This window comes from Mauremys reevesii, linkage group 7, assembly GCF_016161935.1.
Source record: "Mauremys reevesii isolate NIE-2019 linkage group 7, ASM1616193v1, whole genome shotgun sequence".
In the NCBI taxonomy this organism is placed as follows: Eukaryota; Metazoa; Chordata; order Testudines; family Geoemydidae; genus Mauremys; species Mauremys reevesii.
In genome coordinates this window covers 96,860,162-96,882,317 of record NC_052629.1, presented here as the reverse complement: position 1 = coordinate 96,882,317, position 22,156 = coordinate 96,860,162, and the positions used below count along the sequence as shown (strand labels likewise).

The window sequence follows — 22,156 nt, the reverse complement described above, 5'->3', positions numbered from 1 at the left end:
TTCAGTATATAAATAAATAAAATGAATGAAAAGGGACTAGAGGATGCTGATTAGCAACATGGATCCTTCCAGAGATGGAAAACTGGTGGCTGAAACCACTCAGGCAGCAATCAAAAACCACAGTCCATTTGCCATTGTGATCATGTGTCTGTTTTGGGGCTACTTCCTGCTTTGGGACGCTAGATGCTTTCTAGGTCTGTCCAAGGAGCTGGGTTAATGTAGCTACCGGCTTCTGTTTAACACCCTAGCTCTGTGCAAAATAAGTCAGCAAACTTGAAAATCACATCATTGGTGAGGGGCTGTAAATCGGAAACTCTGTGAGCGAACGGCCCCACATTTGTACCACAGACTCCACCCCAGCCCCCTGTCCTGCATGGCAATTTGCAGGGGTATCAGACCTTGTGTGGAGATCTCAAGGTGCTTCAAAACCCTGACCTTTCATCAGACAGCCCGCAAGCTGGTTTCCCACAGGGACGGGTCTCAAGATGGAGATGCTCCCCAGCCTCAGTTTCCCCATTGTTCATGTCACCCCTTTCTCCACTCCCACTGTGCACCCTGCTACACAGTCCCCTCCTTGCAGTTTGCATCCAGCCCGTCCACTTCAGAGATTCACAGACTTTAAGTCCAGAAGGGCCCCTCAGACCATCTAAGCTGAAGTCCTCCATGGCCCAGGCCAGAGACTGTCACCCAGTTATCCCTGCATGGAGCCCCATAACTTGGGTTTGACTAAAGCATCTCCCACTTGGGGTTTGAAGCCATCAAGATGGAGAATCCACCCCTTCCCTGGGGATTTTGTTCCAATGGATCTTCACCCACACTGTGAAACACGGGAGCATTATTCCTCAGTGGAAGGTCTCTGGCTTTATCCTCTAGCCCAGGGGTCAGCAACCTTTCAGAAGTGCTGCGCCGAGTCTTCATTTATTCACTCTAATTTAAGGTTTCGCGTGCCAGTCATACATTTTAATGTTTTTAGAAGGTCTCTTTCTATAAATCTAGAATACATAACTAAACTATTGTTGTATATAAAGTAAACAAAATTTAAAAAATGTTTAAGAAGCTTCATTTAAAATTAAATTAAAATGCAGAGCCCCCGGACCGGTGGCCAGGACCCAGGCAGTGAGAGTACCACTGAAAATCAGCTCGCGTGCCGCCTTCGGCACACGTGCCATAGGTTGCCTACCCCTGCTCTAGCCATTGGTTCATGTTCTGCCTCTGTCCGCTAGATTAAAGAGTGTTAAATGTTTAGACGCCATAATCAAGCCACCTCTTGAGCTTTATTACGAGAAGTTAAACAGATTTAAGTGTAGGCCAACTCCAAGTTAGATCAGTCTAGCCATGTTGGCCGGGTGAGAAAAAACCACGCCCCTGACCCACAGCAGTGGTGACAAACCCCCCAGGGCAGACGCAGCCAGGGCCATGGAAAAGCGCTTCAGGGATGCGGGGTTCCTTCTGTCGATGGATGCTGTGTCTGCACTAGGGGGCTCTGCCAGTATCGGCTCGGCAGCATAGACACGGCCTCAGTCTCTCACTGGCAGGCTTTTTTTTCCAGCCCTCGAATAATTTTTGTGGCTCTTTTCTGCCCCCTCTCCTATTGTTCAACACCCTTTCTAACACCTGGCCCCCAGAAGTGGCCGCACCATCCTAGGACAGGTCTCCCCCATGCCATATTCAGAGGTAAAATTCCTTCCCTGCTCCTACTCCCTATTCCTCTGTCTACTCAGCCAAGGGTCGCATGGGGAGCTCATGGTCAGTAGCTCGTCCTCTATGACCCCTGTCTGGAGACGCTGCTCTCCGGGATAGAGTCCCTGGTCTATAGGCACGGCTTGTGTCCCTTCGATGTCTGACTTTGTTGCCTTTGGTGGCATTAAAGCACATGGTGTTTCGAATGGCCCAGCAGCCCAGAGAGCCCTGGAGAACTGCCCTGTCCTCCGCGTTATTTATTGCGGCGATGTGCCACCCGCCAATCTGATCAGCAGCAGTTTTACACTGACCTCCAGTTCACCGATAAAGACATTGAACAGCATGGGGCAGACAACAGGTTCCAGCAGAATCTGGAGTCGCCGGACGCTCAGTGTCCTTACAAATCAGCCCCCACACCCTGCTCCTCTCCCTTCCCAGCCCTGAAGGGATAAGCCAGATGCCAATGGATCTCTCTCAACCGAAGGCTGCGTGGAAGGGACTGATGTCCCCCTGACACCCACTAACAGGCTGCAGCATGGATCAATAATGCATCGCCACAGCAGCATGGGGACAAGCCCTGGTTGGCACAGCATGCCAGTCACATCAAAATCCATTCGGGGTTGCTGGGAGTGCATGGCTGGCAGGCAGGCTCGGGGGGGATGGGGTGGCGCAGAGGTGAACAGAGCTCTGCACATTGAGGATGTCAAGATGCCCCCACTTGTGGGACTGGCGGAGAAGGGGCATATGCCATGCCCGGCTGTGGTGCCCAGCAAGAGGGAATGCTGGAAACGGTGCTGGATGGGGAATCCTGGATTCTATTCCTGGCTCAGGGAGGGGGGAAGTGGGATCTATTAGTTAGAGCAGTGGGGAGAGGGGTTAGAGTCAGGACTCCTGGGTTCTGTTCCTGGCTATGGGAGGAGAAGGGGAACAGAGGCCTAATGGTGAGAGTGGGGGTGTTAGGAGTCAGGACTCCTGGGTTCTACTCCTGCCAAGCAGGGGTGGGTTCAGTGCCCAGACCTGCTGGGTGACCCTGGGCAAGTCGCTTCCCTTCTTTGGGTCTCTGTTTCCCTCCCTCCCTTTGATTAGCCCATGGCAGCTCTTTGGGGCAACAGCGAGGGGAGCACTGTAAGCGATCACCACACACAGATGGGGGAGGGCCCCTGGGCAATTGCATTTTAACCCACATAAGTCTGTAATATGGGCTTGACATGCTGTCCCAGCCCTGGGCTCCCAGCCCCGAGCTCTGCCAGTGCCCCTCAATCCCAACCCACAGCCTCCTGCTACCCCAGCCTGGGCTCCCTGCTCAGTCCTACCAATGCCCCTCAGTCTTGACCTGCAGTCTCCTATTATCCCAGGCCTGGGATCCCCCCTGCAGCTCTGCTGGTGCCCCTCAGTCCCTCCCGCCCACAGCCCCCAGGTAGCTCAGCTCCACTGGAGCGGTTTTCTGCTACGTGAACACTCTGGCTTTGGCTCATGCATCGCTAGCACAGCTCAGCAGCAGGGAACAAGGTCTCGGAGCCCCGTGGGCCGTGGATAAACTCAGAGGAATTGCGGCTGCGTGTGGCAGCATCTGGAGTGAATTGTGCTGGGGTCACATGGGGAGAACTGCGCCAGGCCCGAACAAACTACAGGTCCCTCAGTCCCAACCCGCACCCGCCTGCCACTCAAACTCTATCCTCCCTCCCCGATTTGCCAGTGCCCCTCAAGCTCAGCCTGCAGCCCCTGCTATCCCAGCCTGGGCTCCCTTGGCCCACTCCACAGCTCTGCCGGTGTCCCTCAATCCTGCCCCGCAGCCCCTGGCTCCCCCCACATGTTTAAAAATAGCCTCATCTGTCAAGACACTACACAGATCCTCACCTGAGCTTCTGTCCTCAAAACACACAGCCAGCCTCCTCGGGGAGGGGGTACTCAGGAGTGGGGTCTAGTGGTTGGAACAGAGGGAGCTTGGGAGCCTGGATTCCTGGGTGCTCACCTGTGCCTCAGTTTCCCCCAGGCGGTTGGTGACGTGTGAGATGTGGTTATGATTCCCCGGGCTCTGCCCCATGACAGGCTCCTGCTGTCTGACTCCACTGGCACCAGGACAGGATGGGTGAGAGAGACGGCTGAGCTTTGCGGGGTGTGAGGGGATGGGATCCCAGCCAGCCCACGGATACTGTGGGCTCAGCTATCCCCCTCCCCTCACTCTGCAGCCCCAGTGGGAGGCCTGCAGCATGGTGCCCTGCAGGGGGCACTCCCCCTTTTTTGCCCTGCCAAGCAGAGCCTGGCGAGATCTAGCCAGGGCATGGCCACCTCAGGAGTACTGCTGCTCCCTCTCCAGCCTGTCAGCACCATGGGCAGTAGTCTGCTCTGCGCCTCTCAGAGCTCTAACAGAGGGGAAACTGAGGCACACAGCTGGGGTGGGACTTGACCAAGATCACCCACCAGGCCAGATCTGGGAATATAACACAACGAGTCTTGACTCCCAGCGCCCCACAACCCACCATCTCTAACCCTTAGCCCCACTCCTCTCTCTGAGCTGGGATAGAACCCAGGAGTCCTGAATCTCAGCTCCCTCTGCTCTACCCAAACTGCCTCTCCAGCTTGAGTCACTGATTTCAAGGCTAGAAAGGACTGTTCTGTGACTCTGGGATGAGAGTGGTGGCTAGTGATTATTGCAGGGAGGCTGGAAGCCAGGACTCCTGGGTTCTACCCCCAGCTCTAAGAGGGGAGTGGTGTCTAGTGGTTAGAGTAGGATTTGAAGCTTCTGATCATCCCAGCCAGCTCAACCTCTGGGATATTCCAGCCCTGAGACTCACCCCCATGTCACTCAGTGACTTTTGCTTATATCAGCTCTTTCAACTCCACGAGCAGCACGGAGCCTCAGTTCACCCCTCGGGTGGCGGGGCTGGGAACCCCAAATCGGCCATGCCTAGGAGCTGATCCCAGAATCCTTTGGGGCCGGGGGTGCCAGCCCTACCCCCTTCTTCACCCCCAGCTCTGCAGTGCCTCGGCTAGCTGTCCCTCCAGGCACTCTAATGAAGCACCCTGGCTAAGCCCTCCTCCCCGTGGCATGGTTTAATGAGGTGGTCTTTGGGAAAGGCTGGGTTTTAATTAACTCTGCGGCCGGACAGTCCAGCCCCTCCCCACTGCCCCCAGGGAAGAGGCTGCTGTTGGGGGTCAAGGAGGGTTGGATTTCATTCACTGCCAGTTTGGGTCTGTAAGGCGGCTCCTCAGGGATAAGGGATAGATATTGAGAGAGGGAGAAAAGCTGCCTACAGTGCTTAGACGGCTGGGACAACGTGTACACCAACCACCAGACCCCGCTTCCCTCCCACAGCTTTACCCTGGAGCATCAGGGTCAGCACTCCCTGCAAGGGGAGAGTGCCCCCTACTGAGCCCCCACGCTGCTCCCTGCAGCACAGCGCCCCCTAGTGCCACACTAGGGCAGTGGGGAGAGCACTGTCTGGGACGGGCGAGCGCCTCCTGCTGATCTGTTCACACCCTGCTCCCTTGGCAAATCCTCCCTGCAGGACTAATTCCCAGCTGTGTGGATCTGGGTTAGAACTTCACTAGCCATTCACTCCGAGGTGCCCAACCAATTTGCCTTCCCGCTCTGCTGCCCAGCCCAGGACCAATCAGGAAGAATTATTAACACCCATCCCTGGCTGATGTGGCTGATAATATCTGAGGCCAAACTGCCCACTCCCTAAAGCCCCCTCACTGCCTGGCCTGGGGAATATCTCTCTGTCCCGTTTGCTCCCTGGGAGAAAGGAAACACCTTAGTGATAACTAACTGCAGAATAAAGAGGAGGAAGGAAGTACCACATAATCCACCAGGATCAGCCATGGCTGCTCTTAGAATAATATGATCTAGAATTACTGAGCCAGAAAGGCTACATATGAGAGAAGGAGTGCGATCTAGTAGATAAAGCCTTAGACTGGGAGTCAGGACACCTGGGTTCTATTCCTAGCTCTGCCTCCGACCTTGGGCAAGTCACTTCCCCTATCAGTGCCTCAGTTTCCTTTCCCACCTGTTGTCTATTTAGACTGCGAGCTCTTTGAAGCAGGAACTATTTCTCACTGTGTATCTCTATGGTACCTGGCAGAACAGGAGCCCGGTCTTGGCTGGGGCCTTTAGGTGCCACTGAAATAATCATCCCAGGGGCATGCTGTGTGCCTAGTGTTCCAGGACGAGCAGATACAATCCCCAAGCTACTGGCAGGATCTAGAGTCAAGCAGACCCTTAAACTGGAAGATGAGACATGAAGGGACTCAGAACGACGTGATCTTAATACCCGATGCCTTGGGTATTTACTAGAGCTCCGTGCTGCTGGGATCTCCACCCCCATTTGCTCCTAGCTCCAATGTTTTCCATGTTACACTGGGCCCTGGGGTGGTCTCAAGTGGCTGAAACAAGTGTGTGTGTGTGTGTGCGCGCGTGCGTGCGTGCATGCGCCAGGGAAAAGAGCCCAGAAGGGAGCTGGAATGGGGTGGAGCTGTTTTCTTGGTAGAGGACGGGGACTGAAGGGAACATGGCAAACTCTCCTCAACTTGTCTCTCGGTTACTGCAACACCCCTGCTGTTCCCAACTTGCCTTGCTATCGTTCATTCAGCAGGTGGCTGCAAAGATCATCCTCCCAGCCCATCGCTTTGAGCCTGTCCCCCATCTTTCTGCATCCCTCCACTGCTCCCCCTTCTCCACACACCAAACATAACCCACTCCTCTTCCCTTTCAAGGGGCCAATCCCCACCCAACTCATCAGCTCTCAGTCACTCCTGAGATGTCAGCTCCCACCTCCGATCAGCCCGAGGTGCCGGCCTCCATCGCCCACTTGATTTACAATCGGTCCCCTTTGTGCTTTTGTCCAGGCTGCTCTGCACACTTGGGAGGAGCTGCAAACGGCCTCCCTGGCCTCCTTCAAACTCTCCTGTGCCGTGAAGCCTACAAACAATTAGCGGTTAGGCTGCTGGTGTGCAGAGATCGCTGCCCGTCCTGCTGCCCAGTGCTGGGCCATTGTTTCCTTGGGCTCCCCCGTCTGTCTGTATCCACCAGGCGCCTCTTGTCTTTGCCTTAGATTGGAAGCTCATTAGGGCAGGGGCCATCTTTCTGTTGTGTTTGTACAGCGCCTGGCACAAGGGGGCCCTGGTCCATGTCATGTCCGCAATACAAACGATACATCAGGATCACAATAAACTCCCTGTATAGGGCAATCCCAGCTAGATCTGACACGTGACTGGAATCCCCCTGCAACTGATGCTGCTGGCAGGTGCCTCAGGTGAATTATGGGCTGGAAACAGGATGCGCCAGCAACCCGTGGCTGTAATTCATGGCTGATCATGGGGTGTCAGGCACTGGGATCCCCTCCGCAGGCCATCAATGCCATGGGTTGTATATCTACAGGGGAAGTGACTGCAGGTTGTAGGCAGCCTGACAGTAGCTGTCAGATTCAATAGCTGAGATCCCCTTATGGCTTCAGAGCGCTCCTTGGCTTTGAAGGAGAGGGGGAGACAGGCAGAAATAGCGGCAGAGGGTAAGAGAGCTGTGATGTTAAGTGGGGATAGGAAATGGGATATGGGGCCTTCCCCCTCTAGGGGTCATTGGCTCCGTTCCAACCCCAGGGCAGGGGAACTGGCTGGCTCAGGAGGCAGGGAATGAGGCACAGGGCCTCTCCCCTCTACAGGGTGCTCCCTCCTATCTGGATCCAGGTCACGGGACCAGATGGCTCAGAGATGTAGAGACTAAAAATCAATTCCATCCACTCCATGTGGGTCTCAGCCCGGTTTCCCATCACCAAACCTCTCTCATAACTGCTTGCCCTGAGCTACATCATGTTCCAATTTTCCACCTTGCTTTGCATGGTCATCTGATTGGGGGGAGGTAAAACAGGGGGCTCTTCTGAGCTTGTAGACAGCATGGGGCTGCCATTAGTCAGGAGTGGACTCAGATCAGCACAGTGCCTGGCATAATGGGGCTCTGATCCTTGCTTCCATCAAAATGAAGAGAAATACCAGCAATCATCTCGCACCCCCACAGCCAAGCAGTAGCAGATTTAGAGGATCTGCAGGTCAGTTTCCCATTGGAGGAGCAATCAGTGGAGTTTGGGGGACCATGGTTAGTGTTGCTAGTTTATTTAGACTATACACAGAAGTCCTGGGACAGAAGTGGTTGCACACAGGGGCGGCTCTAGGCACCAGCAAACCAAGCTGTTGCCTGGGGCGGCCAAATCTAGGGGGCGGCAGGCTGGGCCGGTGGACCTGCCGCAGTCATGCCTGCGGGAGGTCCACCGGAGCCGCGGACGACCGGACCTGCCGCAGGCATGACTGCGGAGGGGGCGCTCGTCCCGCGGCTCGGCTGGACCTCCCGCAGGCATGACTGCGGCAGCTCAAGCGGAGCCGCCGGACCCGCGAACCGTCCGCAGCCGTGCCCGCGGGAGGTCCGCTCGTCCCGGGGCTCCGGTGGACCTGCCGCGGGAGCTCAACCGGAGCCGCGGGAAGAGGGGACCCGCCGCGGGACCGAGGAAGGGCGGCGCAGCACACCGCGCTGCCTGGGGCAGCCTATTTTCTAGAGCCGCCCCTGGTTGCACATGGTATGAATGATCCCATCTCTCACTTATCTCTGCCCACACACCAGTGCCTGACTCCCAGGGATCGACTGAGTCTCATTAAGGGGATTCAAGTAGGGAGCAAACTCTCCAACTGCTTGCAACAGCCCCCCACAAGAAGGAAAAGCACCATCAAACTAACAACAACGTGGCATTTGTTCAAAGACTGGACCCCGCTGGCAGGCTGGGAATTTGTGAGACAATGTGCAACAGCACCACCTGCTGACTGCCTCAGAATACTAGCTGTCAGGACTCCAGCCTGCAAACTCAACAGGGGCTATGAAGGAGCAGAGAGTCAGTAGGCTGTGCCCTAGGCATTGAGCAATTGACCCGAGTTCTAGTCCTAGCTCTGCCATTGACCTTGTGCCTCCGTTTCTCCTCCTGCCCCTTGTCTATCTAGAATATACATTCTTGGGGGCAGGGACAGTGACTGTGCAAGTGCAGCATGGGGGCCTCAATCTCAGTCAGGGTCTGTGCAGCACCTGGGACTCCTGATCTCAGTGGGAGCCTCTGGGCGCTACCAAAATCATCAAGTGGTAGGGAAAATGCCCCGGTATGTTTTTATGACCACAGGGGGTCAAGGGCTGTGTGTCTCTGGTCATTTGCAATGAGCCTTCGGCAAGTGTTGTACAGACCTCGACCGAGCTCGAGGCCCTCGCTGTGCCAGGTGCTGCACAGACACATAGTGAAAGGCAATCCCTGTCCTGAATAGCTAAACAAAGTTTAGGAAGGGAAACTGAGGCACAGAGTGGGGCAGGGACTTAGCCAAGGTCTCACAGGTCAGGCAGCACCAGGAACGGAACCTTGGAATCCCGACTCCCACTGGACCATGCTACCCACTAGACCACGGTACCTTTCACTCAACCCATCCCCAGGCCTGATTCCTGTTCCCTTATGGAAGTCTAGTTCCTAAGCTAGAAAGGTTCAGGAGATACGAGAAAGCCAGGTGTGGGCTTGAATGGGCACAGAGAGGAGTCTGTCTCCCCTGGCTGTTCTGGGGATAGGTCCAGTTGCCAGTGCCATCCTATGTACCCACCTGGGTAAAGCAGTCACTACGGCACGGCGAGATTGCGAACTGCCTGCAAAGTGAGACAGAGATAAATCACTGGCGCACGGGACGGGACGGCCCCGAACTAAAACATATTGGTATACGAGGAGGGGTAATTTAGTGCTAACAGGCCAGATGGTGCCAGCCAACCGCGCCGTGACGAAGACGGATCGGGGGACGCGCCAGCGCATGGACTGAACAAACAATACAAACGGCACGGGCTGTCGGGGAGAGGAGAAGGGTGAGTTATGGAGCAGAGGGAGGGGAGGTGTGAGTGGAGGTGTGTGTCTAGAGATCTCACTACTGGGGTGTGTGTGTGTCTGTGTTCTCTAGCAAGGTGTCTGTGGCAGGGGCGCCGGGTAGGTGTCCTGGCTCTCGATCATACTTTTAAAGCAGGCAGTGTGGGCTAATAGACAGAGCAGCACACCGAGACTCAGGGCACCTGGGAGCTATTCTGGGCTCTCCCACTGACCTTGGGCAAGTTTCTGTTCCTCTTGGTGCCTGTTTCCCCTCCCACCCGAATCAATCAATCAGCCACCCTACCCCAATCTATCCATCCATCGTCCTTATCCAGCCCCATCATTACAGTATCTGGGCAGCTTGTAACCACAATGTATTTATTGTCACAACACCCCTGGGAGGTTGGTGTTACCCCCAGTATAAAGACTGGGAAACTGAGGCCCTGCTAGACTAAATAACTTAACCCCCCACCAATTACTAGATGACAATCCTCTCTCAGAGCTGGGAAGAGAACCCAGGAATCCTGATCCCGGCCCCCTGGTTTAGCCCACTAGACCCCACTCCCCTCCCAGAGCTAGGAAGAGAACCTGGGGTGTGCTGCAGTCCCCAATCCATTAGCCAACCCTGCCTCCCAATTAAGATTGTCAAGGTGACAGGGGTGGCTCCAGGCAGGGCCACCCAGAGGATTCCGGGGGCCCGGGGTCTTCGGCGGCGGGGGGCCCTTCCGTTCCGGGACCTGCCGCTGAAGTGCCCCGAAGACCTGCGGCAGGGGCCCCCCCGCCGCCGAATTACTGCTGAAGCGGGACCCGCCGCCGAAGTGCAGCTGGGTCTTCGGCGGTAATTCGGCGGCGGGGTGGGTCCCCGCCGCGGGTCTTCGGGGCACTTCAGCGGCGGGTCCCAGAACGGAAGGGCCCCTCGCCGCCGAATTACCGCCGAAGACCGAGCTGAACTTCGGCGGTGGGTCCCGCTCCGTCTTTGGCGGTAATTCGCCAGTGGGGGGTCCTTCCGCCCTGGAGCGGAAGGGCCCCCCGCCGGCGAAGACCGGGAGCGAAGAAGCTCCTGCGCCCGGCCCCGCAAGAGTTTTCCGGGCCCCCCGGAGCGAGTGAGGGACCCTGCTCCAGGGGCCCTGAAAAACTCTCGTGGGGGCCCCTGTGGGGCTCGGGGCCTGGGGCAAATTGCCCCTCTTGCCCCCCCCCTCTGGGCGGCCCTGGCTCCAGGCCCCAGCACGCCAAGTGCGTGCTTGGGGCGGCATGCCACGGGGGGCGCTCTGCTGGTCGCCGGGAGGGTGGCAGGCGGCTCCGGTGGACCTCCCGCAGGCATGCCTGCAGAGGGTCCGCTGCTCCCGCGGCTCTGGTGGTCCACCAAAGCCGCGGGACCAGCAGACCCCCAGACCACCGGAGCCGCCTGCCGCCCTCCCGGCGACCGGCAGAGCGCCCCCAGCGGCATGCCGCCCTACTTGGGGCGGTGAAATGTCCAGAGCCATCCCTGCAAGGTGACCCAGGGCTGCTTGCCTGGGCCCTGTCCCGCCTTAAAGAGCGGGATACGTGGGGTTAAGGGCTCTGAGATGCCAGAGGAAACCTGCCGCAGCCTAGTCCCCATGCCCAGAGCTCAGCAAAGCTGCCAGCTGTGCCCGGCTCCCTGCCCCCCACTCTCCTGCCTTTATTGCTGGCTAGATCAATAGCGGAGCCTGGCACGCAGAGCACATTTCAGCTGACGCTCTCCCGCCCCTCCCCGCCCCCTATCTCTTTTGCCTGGAAGCCACGGGAGCTGGGCCAGGCTATTGACCCCTGTGCCACTTGGGCCCCTGCCAGGGCCTGGGAAATGTGTGTCACTGCAGTGGAGGCCGTGCCCTGGAGGCAGCAGGCCCAGAGGAGGAGGGGAGGGCTGTTCTGAGGAGCCCACTGCTGCCACGGCTTGTGGAGGAGGAGCGGGGAGCTGGGCAGCGCTGCCAAGTTTGCCCAGCTGTGGGCAGTAGATGGGGCAAGTTCCTTCTGGCATCTCAGAGCTCTTAACCCCAGGTGGGAGGGGTAGGGGGGAATCCTGAGCTGGTGTCTTTAGGGAGGGGACATGGTAATTGAGGCTGGAGGCACAGAAGCCCTGGGTGCAGCGTAACCCCTTCCTCCCTATCCTATCCTGCCAGTGACGGATCCCCCTGCCCCCATGATATTGACACAGCCTGGGGGCACAGGCTATCAGCTTGCCAGGGAGCTGACGCAGTGTCTGGATCCCTCCTTTTCCAGAGCCAGGCTGCAGGTTGCCTTCTGCTAGTTACAAACTGAGCCCACCGACCCCCAGGGGTTCAAAGGTAAGAGAGATGCGCCGGGGAGCTTGGGGGAAGTGCGGTCTAGTGGATCAGAAGTCAGGACTTGGGGGTTCTATTCCCAGCTTTGGGAAGGGAGCGGGGGCTAGTGGTTAGAGCAGAGGGAGGGCTGGGAGCAAGGGCTCCTGGGTTCCATTCCCAAGTATGGGAGGGATGTGAGCTCTGATACGTTAGCACAGGGGGGCACTGTCAGGACTCCTGGGTTCTATTCTTGGGGAGGGAAGTGTGGGGGGTGTCTAACAGTTACAGCACAGGGTGGAGCACAGTGGAGGTTCAGATATCTGGGTTCTAGCCCCAGCTCTGGGAGGGGAGTGAGATCTAGTGGGTTAGAGTAGGGAGAACTGTCAGGACTCCTGGGTCCCATTCTTAGCTCTGGGAGGGGAGTGAAGTCTAGTGTCTCTCTCTCCTCCTGCAGCTGAGAATAGAAACCAGGGGGTCCTGAGCCCCAGTCCAGTCCCTATACGCTAGGACCTCAACGTCTCACAGCCTGACACAGCCTAAGAAACTCAGGAGGACTCTGGGCCCTTTGCAGAGGGAAAAGGACTGTATTCCACAAAGCAGAAAGCACCTGCCATTTCCTCTGGAACAGCAGGGTCAGCTGCGGGACGTGGGGGCGGGGGGCCTAGAACGGCATCTCTCTAGCTGGGGGGAAGGGAAAAGGCTGATTTCTCAGGGGATTGTTTTCGCTAAGGATTTATCCAAAGCTGAAATGGGCGCTGAATATTCACGCGGTGTCCCCAGTCACGCTAGAATCCTAAGCAGATGCGACCAGGCAAGAGGGAGAAATTAACAAGCTGTCAGAGCGGCATGTGTAATACTGCGCCTTGCCACAAAGCATCAACACAACCTTCCTGGCTCGGAACAGCCCCCAGAGTCCCCTGAGCAGGCCAGGCACATGGGACAACATGATCTCTCCTACGACGATTATCTTAATAGCATCCAGAGAGCCTGCCTGAGATCAGGCGCTGCACGGATCCCCACCAGCATCGGGGCTCTCATTGTACTGGGCCCTGCCCAGACACACAGTGTGAGGCAGTCTCTGCCCCACAGAGCTCACAGTCTGAACAGACAAATAGTGTGTGTGTGGGGGGGACTGAGGCACAGAGGGGGAAGGGACTTGCCCAAGGTGACACAGCAGGTCACTGGTACAGCCAGGAGGCCTGATTCCTGGCCCTTCCCAGCTCAAACCACTAGACCACTCTCCTGGTGCTGGGGATAGAATCCAGGAGTTCTGACTTCCCACCCCACTGCACTAACCACCACTCCCCTTCCAGTGGCAGGAATAGAACCCAGGACTCCTGGCTCCCACACTCCTGCCCTAACCTACGCTGCCTCCCCAAGTCCTCCTTCAATCCGGCTAGCCCCACGTCTGGAACATTTAGCTCCCTTTTCACTTTCCAAGCCCGTGATTTCTCTCAGTCTCTCGAGACCCCCATCCACCACTTGGGGACAGCAAAATAACCCTTTGCCAAATCCAGGCTCTTCTCGTGCCAGCCTTTTCTTTGATTTATCTGTGGATCACTTCCATGCAGCGAAAATCCTGCTCCATTTTCCTTTACAGGCCCCTGGAATCTCTTTCCCCCCAGCTGAGTCAAGGGCATATAATTAAGATCAAATCCCCCACTGTCTGACCCCATCGCGCCGGCTACGGTGCAATATATTCTCAGCTCATATGCAGACAGAGAGACTTAATAAGCCAAGCTCCTATAAAAACTGAATTCCCAGAACTGAGCGATATGGCACTGGAACACCAAGGAGTCGTTTATGTAAAGGCCCTGCTGCACGGCAAAATAAATGAACAGGAATGCAACCGAGCGGTTAAAACCCTATCTGAATCCTGAAACACTGCTACAAACGCTAGACCAGATGCTAGGGTGATGGGCAACAGTATAAAACCCACTGGCAATGTGTTAGTTAAGATCCTGTTTGGATGATCTCACAGATCTCTGGCTTCCATTATCAGGGCACTGCCTGGGTCCTAGACTGGAGCCCCCCAGGCCTGGCGTCATACACACACCGGCCCAAGAGATAGGCTCTGTCCCAGAGAGCTCACAACGCGACAAAGGGTGGGAGGGGAAAGTGAGGTGCAGGGATTTCCTCAAGGGCAGGGCCAGGGCCAGAACCCGGCGACAGAGCTGCCGGGATGCTTTCCATATCTTGACTGCACATGGAGATGCATTTTTTCCTCCTCTCCTCCATCCCAGCTGCCCATCAAGCAGCAGTGCCAGTGGGCACTGGACGGCTGGGGGCTTGGCACTGGGAGGGGGCTGACTGAAGGAGGGATTTTGTCACAGGGGTGGGGCGGAGTCACGGCACAGGGCCATGGAAGAAGGGCGGGGGCATGGCAAAGGGGATGGGAGGGCAGGGCTGGGAGGTGGTGTTATGGCCTATTGCCTCTCCAATGCCCAGTCTGAGCAGGGACCACCAGTCCCCTAGCCTGACCGGTACATCAACCCGTCACTGCTCAGGGGAATAAAGTCTCCGCTCCCTAGAGGAACTGATGGGGGCATGTGTGAGTAAAGGGGAGTTCAGCAGTTGTTACATCAATCCCACACAGGGAGGCAGCCCATGCGCCCCCCTCCACCCTCCCGGTACCACGGCCTGGCATCAACCTAGCCCCTTCTCCAGCACTGATCTGACGGGTTTTCTGGTGCTGGGCACAGATTTCTCTCTCCAGCAGAGCTGGCACATGGGGACGATGCTTCTCTGCCCTGGAGGGATCTTTCAATACAAAGATCTCAATTCTGCCCCCTCCTCCCCACCAACATGCCTGCCTGACTCATGCTTTTCTGCCAAGGCAAGGGGGCACACGTGTATCATCCCTGTGAGATCAGTGCCCCTCCGCCCCAGCTTCCCAGGGTGATGTCTCGGGGACACAGAATGGGCTGCTGAAGATGGCTGAGCCTGAGCTAGAGGAAGCAAGGTCTAGTGGTTGGGCATCAGGACTCCTGGGTTCTGTCCCTGACCCTGTGAGGGGAGTAGGGTCCAGTCGGTTAGAGCTGGGGTGAAGACTGGGAGTCAGGACTCCTGGGTTCTGTCTGTGGCTCTGTGTGGGGTTTGGGGTCCAGTCAGTTAGAGCTGGGGGAAGGGCTGGGAGTCAGGACTCCTGGGCTCTGTTCCCAGCTCTGCTAGTGAACTTGGGCAAATCTCGTCTCCTCTGTGTGCCTCAGTTTCCCAGTGTGTGTAAAATGGGTATAAACCATCCCAGAGGTGATGTGGATCAAATGAGTGTATTGAGAGACAGTGTGGGCTAGTGGGAAGTGCAATCAGAACCCCTGGGTTCTATTCATGGCTCTGACACTGACATGCTGTTTGGGCAAGTCCCTTTCCTGCTTTGTGCCTGTATCTCCAACTGTCCCTTTGTCTGGTCAGACTGCGAGCTCCTCGGGGCAGGGACTGTCTCTCACTGTGTGTTTGTGCAGTGCCCGGTGCAATGGGAGCCCCGAGCTAGGCCCCGCTCCCTCCTTAAACTAGGAATAGAACCCAGGAGTCCTAGCTCCCAGTCCCCTCTGCTTTAACCCACTAGATATCCTCTGTGGAGAACAGACAAAGTATGGGAGGGGAAACTGGAGCACAGAGAGTCGAAGGGACCTGCCCAGGGTCACACACTGAATCAGTGGCAGAACTGGGAATAGAACCAGGTTCCTGTCCTGTCTCAGGGTTTTCCATTCCTTGGCTTGTTCTTGTGGCTCTTTCTCTGCGATGTTTTGAAGTGCGCACCCCAGAGCTGGATGCAGCGTCCCAGTCACTGATGCTGCATACAGACGTGATGCCACCTCCCTGCCAATTCGCCCCAGGATTGTGTCCAACCTCAGCGCCACGTCACACTGGGAGCATCACAACTGGGTCAGCTGGGTTCCACCAGGACCACTTTCTGGAGCCTCTGCTCCCAGGATTCATAGACCAGCAGGCCAGAAGGGACGACTGTGATCAGCCAATCTCCTGCCTAACACAGGCCACACACCTGCCCTGAATTAATTCCTGGCTGAACTAGAGCAGAGCTTTTTGAAATACAGCCCATCTTGATTTAAATGCTGCCAGTGACGGCAAATCCACCCCAGCCCTTGGGAAGTTGTTCTCATGGTTAATTCCCCTCAGTGGTGAAAATCTGGGCCTAAGTTCCAGTCTGAATTTGTCCAGCTTCAACTTCCAGCCACTGGCTCTTGTTAGACCTTCAGCTGCCAGACTGAAGAGCCCGGTCTCAAATATTTGTTCCCCATGCAGACTAGGATCAAATCACCCCTTAACCCTCTCTTTGTTACGCCAAGCAGATGGAGTCTCCCACTCTAAGGGACGTTTTCCAACCCTTTAATCATTCTCGCTCTTCCCTGACTCCTCTCTAATTGATCAACCTCCTTGTTGAACTGTGGGCACCAGAGCTGGACACAGGATTCCAGCAGCGGTCGCACCACTGCTACATACAGAGGTAATAATACCTCCCTGATCCTTCGTGAGAGTCCCCTGTTAATACATCAACGGGTACAGTCCCCCATCCCCCCAACATGCTTCATTCACTCAAACTGACACACGCATTTTGTGCCTCTCTGATACGTTGGGTTGGATTCTGCTCTCCTCCCGGCACCAATCTGGAGTGACCCACTGGGCTCTCTACAGAGGCTATATTCCCTCCCTGGTCCCATTTGATATCCCCCAGCATCCCATGAGCTCTCTTAGCCCCTGCGTTGCACTGGGAGCTCATGTGCAGCTGGTGGTGTGCACGCCCCCCAGGGGGTGGATGGCTCTCCCACCAGCCCCCTGCTCTGATATAGCAGGGATCCCAAGGAGCATGCGAGGGAATGGATCCTCCAGCAGTGCAAAGGAGCAATCAGACTGGACATGCTCACTGAGATGGCTTGTTTGCGCTCTGTTCTCCACCCCCGCCCCCCACCTTCCAGGCCTTGGGTCCAAACATCGTTGAAAGAACGGGGGTGTTGCCCTCAATACCCAGGACTAATGCTCTCCAGCCACAAGGGGCAGGAGACAGCAATGAGGTAACTGACCAAGGGGGAGGCACCTTTATTCACCCCCCTATTCGATGCCCCATAAACAGGAAGAGAGCCCCACACCGACCCCTGAAGAAAACCATACTCAACGAGGGCTGATCCCCCACCATTCTGGGGTCCCAATCCCGCTCCAGAGGGTGGGATCAGGATCCAAATACAGGATCAGGCCCAAAGGTCACAGTTAATTCAGGCCCCTCTCCTTGGGGATGGTGGAGATGGGGTGAGGGCTGCTGGCTTTTCTGTAGGTAATGCCAACCTGTTGACAGCCTAAGCTAATGAGGACATCCCCCCAGGGACACCACCCCTGTAATCACAGCAAACCTCCGGCTCTGCGGTGCTGCCCTGCCCCTCCAACCGATACCTGAGCAATGGCCCCTCTCCCTCTGCACACCGAACAGAAGGCCACCAGCTGGCTCTCCTGAACGCCAGCATGACCAGCACCATATGCTGCTATCCTAGCAGAACAAGCAGCACTGGAACTAGCCCACACCAAGCCTGAGGGAGGGAGTGTCTGACTGACAGGCAGCGCAGGGCCGCCTCTGACCCGCCACTAATATCACAGTAGATGTGTGTGGGTGTGAGTGGGGGAGAGCTTGAAAGTGCAGTGCTTCCTACTGCCACTGGGGGCTGCATTGTTTGGCTGGAATGCAGTGTGCAGAACCTCTTGCCAGCATTGAGGACCTTGTCCGCCTCTACCCCCCAGAGGTTGCATTATACCCAGAGGCCACCAGGGGAGATTCTGAAGCACATGGTTTGCATGCAGCGGGAGGGAAGAGGATCAGGCCAGGGAACACAGGCAGGGATGGGGCTGATTCAGCTCTGCCCCACTCTGCAGCGTGTAATACTTCCGGCTACAATCAGAGGATGCAGGGTGTAGTACCTCCTGCCACCACTAGGGGATGCATTGACCACTGCAAGGTGTAGTGTAGTTACTTCCTGCCAGAGCTTGGGGATTGATTAAGCACTGCAGTGTGTACTACTTCCTGCTACCATCCGGGTAGCATTGACCACTGCTGGGTGCAGTACCATCTGCCACCACTGGGGGATGCATTTTACATATAAGGACTTTAGATTTTAGATTTAAAAATCAATAAAACACCACAATACAAAAGAAAAGAAAAAAAAGAGGGAGAGAAATCAGTGTTTATCTAATAAACACTGGAAAATCACCAGAAATGGTTACTTGTATCTAAGGGCTTGTCTACACAGAGCAGTTAATGCAAACTACGGGGAGGTAATTTCTAAAAAGAACGATTGTCTCGCGCATTAATTGGTCCGTGTAGACCTTGCTGGTGTGCACGAAAGGTTCCCAAGTGTGCTTTAAAGTAGTGCAGTTTGAAACAGTACTACCTTAAAGCGCACTAGGGAATATTACATGGCGATTACCCATCACTGTATATTCTATTGTAATGAGTAGTTTATACAATATACATTACTCATCACAGCATATCCATACAGGAATCCCTGAAAATTTTTTTTGGACAGCTGCATAAAACTCAAAAATTGATAAAAATAAATCCTGAAAATGAAATTAATACATCCCCCAAGCCAGAAGCACTAATTGCACACCACAGGGTGTAGTACCTCCGGCTACCACCAGAGGATGCAGCCCACACTGCAGGCTGCAGAACCCCTCCCGTCTCCACCCCGCCCCTCCAACACACCAGAATACTCCCTACTGACTACTGCCCACAGACCTCAGCAGAGGCCCCTGCAAAATGCATCAGGGCTCGTTCAGCCTCTCCTACCTTGACACCTCGGATGCGGAACTCGGCCAGAGCTCGGCTCATCTTGGAGGCAGCCGTAGGGTGGTCCTTCCCATGGGCAATCACCTTGACCAGCAGGGAATCATAGTGAGGAGAGATGATAGCCCCCTGGAAGGCGGAGGCGCTGTCCAGACGGATACCCATGCCCTCACCGCTTCGGAAAACCTGCACGAGGGATACAGGAGAAAAGAAGCATGAGGTTATGCCTCTGATCCTGCTCTCTCATTACAAATGCTATGGTAGCAGCAATTCAGATGGGGCAGTGTTATGATGAGGTAGAACAGACCCCACTGAAATTGGGATCCCAATCGCTAGGTGCTGCACAGACCCCAACTGAGAGCAGGACCCCCCCCCACTGTGCCAGGCATGGCACAGACCCTGACTGAGATCAGGGCCCCATTGTGCCAGGCGCTGCACAGACCCTGACTGAGATCAGGGCCCCATTGTCCCAGGCGCTGCACAGACCCCAATTGAGATCAGGGCCCCCATTGTGCCAGGTGCTGCACAGACCCCAACTGAGATCAGGACCCCTCCCTCGTGCCAGGCGCTGCACAGACCCTGACTGAGATCAGTGCCCCCATTGTGCCAGGCGCTCAGTGGGGTCCTCCAGGTGCTACAGCAATATAAACAATCAGAACAAATGATCTTTCCTTTGTCAATGCCCGCTCGTTGCCTTTTTTGATGCTCAGTTTGGGCAGTGCAACCAGCCCGGTCAGTTTCAATTTGTATTTCTAGTCAGTTTCATTTTTTAGTCTGAAGCCCTGGTCTGAGGCTGGGAGAAGGTTCAGTCTGAAAATTCCCCTGGGGAACACCAAAGAAAATGCTGTTTACAGTGGGAGGATGAAAAACCCCCACACACAGATCTATATGCATGGTGACGTTTCAATCATGCTCAGGCTCTGGGGAAGCTAAGCTGACCTGACAGTGCCCCTTTAGACACACACAGCACAGCCACAGCATTTGCCAGCCTGGATCACATCACTGGACCTTCAAACCCAGTCTCCAGAAACAGTTGCTCATGGGAGCTTATGGAAAACAGGGAAGTACCCCCCTATTCCCCAAAGCATGTCACTGCTGGCTTGTGCCCTAGACTGGGGGAACTGGCTGGCTCAGGGGGGTAAATGGGGTCTGCATCAGACAGGGGTGGGGTGAGGGGGAATATGATATGGGACCTTTTCCTTCTAGGGGGCACTGACTCCGATTTGGCCCCACTGTGCAGGGTCTGGCTAGCTCAGGGAGGTGGGGAATCGGACACTGGGTCTTTCCCCTCCAGGGGTGCTGGCTCCAATCTTGTCCCAGGGTGGGGGATGCAGGGAAGTGGGGAATTGGGGGACAGGGTCTTTCTTTTTCAGCAGTGATTTTAAGAGAGGTTAGAAGGGACAATTTATTAAAGCTGCAGATATTATTCCCACAAGAAATTTTCTTCTTGGGAAATGAAGCTTGGTTGAAATGGACATTTTGCTGCAGGAAAGCTCGGGCTTGGACAACATTTTCCAGCCGCCTTGACTTAATATTATCGTTTGTATTGCAGTGATGCCACGGACCAGCCCCTCCCCACCCCCCCTACTGTGCTAGGTGTGGTACAGACACAGGACAAAGATGGCCCCTGCCCCAAGGAGCTTCCAATCTAAGTAAAACAGGAGTTCACTCCCCTTTTTAATTTGCCCCTCATTGGAAAAAAGCAGGAAAATGATATGTGTGAAGGAGGAAAGAAAAAACCGAGCATTTCTCATATTGAGATTCTTGCAGAAAATCCAATTTTTTTCTCATGGAAATATTCCAGAAGGTTAGGTGTTCTCCAGGAAAATGTTTCCCACCACTGCCCTGTTATGCCAGGCACTGCACAGACCCTGATTGAGATCAGGGCCCCATTGTGCTGGGCGCTGCACAGACTCCGACCGAGATCAGGGCTCCATTGTGCCAGGCGCTGCACAGATCTTGACTGAGATCAGGGCCCCATTGTGCCAGGCACTAAACAGACCCCGACTGAGATCAGGGCCCCATTGTGCCAGGCGCTGCACAGACCCCGACCGAGATCAGGGCCCCATTGTGCTGGGTGCTGCACAGACTCCGACTGAGATCAGGGCCCTATTGTGCCAGATGCTGCCCATACCCTGACCGAGATCAGGTCCCCCATTGTACCAAGCGCTGCCCAGACCCCGACCAAGATCAAGGCCCCACTGTGCCAGGCGCTGCACAGACCCCGACTGAGATCAGGGCCCCATTGTACCAAGCGCTGCCCAGACCCCGACCAAGATCAAGGCCCCACTGTGCCAGGCGCTGCACAGACCCCGACTGAGATCAGGGCCCCATTGTGCCAGGCGCTGCCCATACCCTGACCGAGATCAGGGCCCCATTGTGCCAGGCGCTGCACAGACCCCGACCGAGATCAGGGCCCCTGTTGTGCAGGGTGAGTTGTGGTGATGTGAGATGACTTGTCGGGTCTTTGAGATGTCTCCTATTGAAAGCAAGGGAGGGATTTTGTATAGGAACTCCTTGGATTCCGGGGCAGCATGTCTAGCAGCTGGAATAATTCATGCCCCAGCAACCTCCAGCCTCTCCCTTTTGCTGCTAATGAAGCTAATAAATCAGAACAATAAACAAGGACGAAGCTGGGGGGGGTTTGCTTACAAATGCTCCTTAATTGGGCTCCTTGTCAGAGGAGGATTAAAGCTGTTTGCTTGTTTCTACAGTGGAGGAGCCTTTCCACACCTTACGGAGGGGGACTGGCTGGGTCGGGGTCTTTCCCTGGATCCAGTCCAACCGCAGGTCTATTGTACTAATTTAGCTCCACTGTTAGCAGGACTCCCAGCCCTCCCTGCTCTATCCGCTAGATCTCAGAGATGGGGCTAGAACCCAGGAGTCCTGGAACTGTGATCCCTGCCTCCCTCCCTCCCGATTCTAAAACTGAGGCAATAACCCAAGGTGAGATGCCTGCAGAGTCTGCTGGCAGCCAAGGGGTTAAAGTGCAAGCCAGACTTCAGACAGACTCCTGTCATTCCCTGCCCGTGATTGACAGCTGTCAGGTTGCCATCACAACAACCTGACATGGGATGACACAGGGTGAAAGTTAAATCAGATGCAGTCCAAATGTCTAGCTCCCGGGGGCTTCTGGCTCTGACTGCAGCAGCTTGTGAGAGATCTTCCCAACCCTCCCCAGTGGGCTGCAGCATGGGGCCGTGTGCAAGGCTGGCCTGAGCTCAAAGTGCCAGCTCCTGGCGTGACGTAACTGTGGCAGATCGCAGCTTCCATTGAAAAATAAAACGAGTTTCTAACCCTTTCGGTTGGGCACAAAAGCTGGAACTCGTGACTGACGCCTGCCTGAGTCTTCAGAGAGCCTGAGCCGATCGCTCCAAGCAGGTGAGCTGCCCTGGGAACAGAATGCAGGAGTCCAGACACCCTGCCCCACTTGTTCCACCCACTAGACCCCACGCCACTGCCAGCATTGGGGACAGAATCCAGGAGTTCTGGCTCCCATGCCTGCTCTAACAAAGTGAGTAAGAGGCCTTTTACTGCAC

At 55.7% G+C, this 22,156-nt stretch overlaps 1 protein-coding gene across 14 annotated transcripts in view; it reads right to left on the bottom strand.

Moving 5' to 3' along the window:
* The window catches only part of PC (pyruvate carboxylase), a 235,843-nt gene that overhangs the window by 29,137 nt on the left and 184,550 nt on the right, over positions 1 to 22,156 (bottom strand). For all 14 annotated transcript variants that reach the window (XM_039547629.1, XM_039547632.1, XM_039547631.1 and 11 more), the window contains one exon: positions 18,621 to 18,803. In XM_039547629.1, the coding sequence (XP_039403563.1) occupies positions 18,621 to 18,803 (183 nt within the window). The remainder of the gene's footprint in view (positions 1 to 18,620; positions 18,804 to 22,156) is intronic.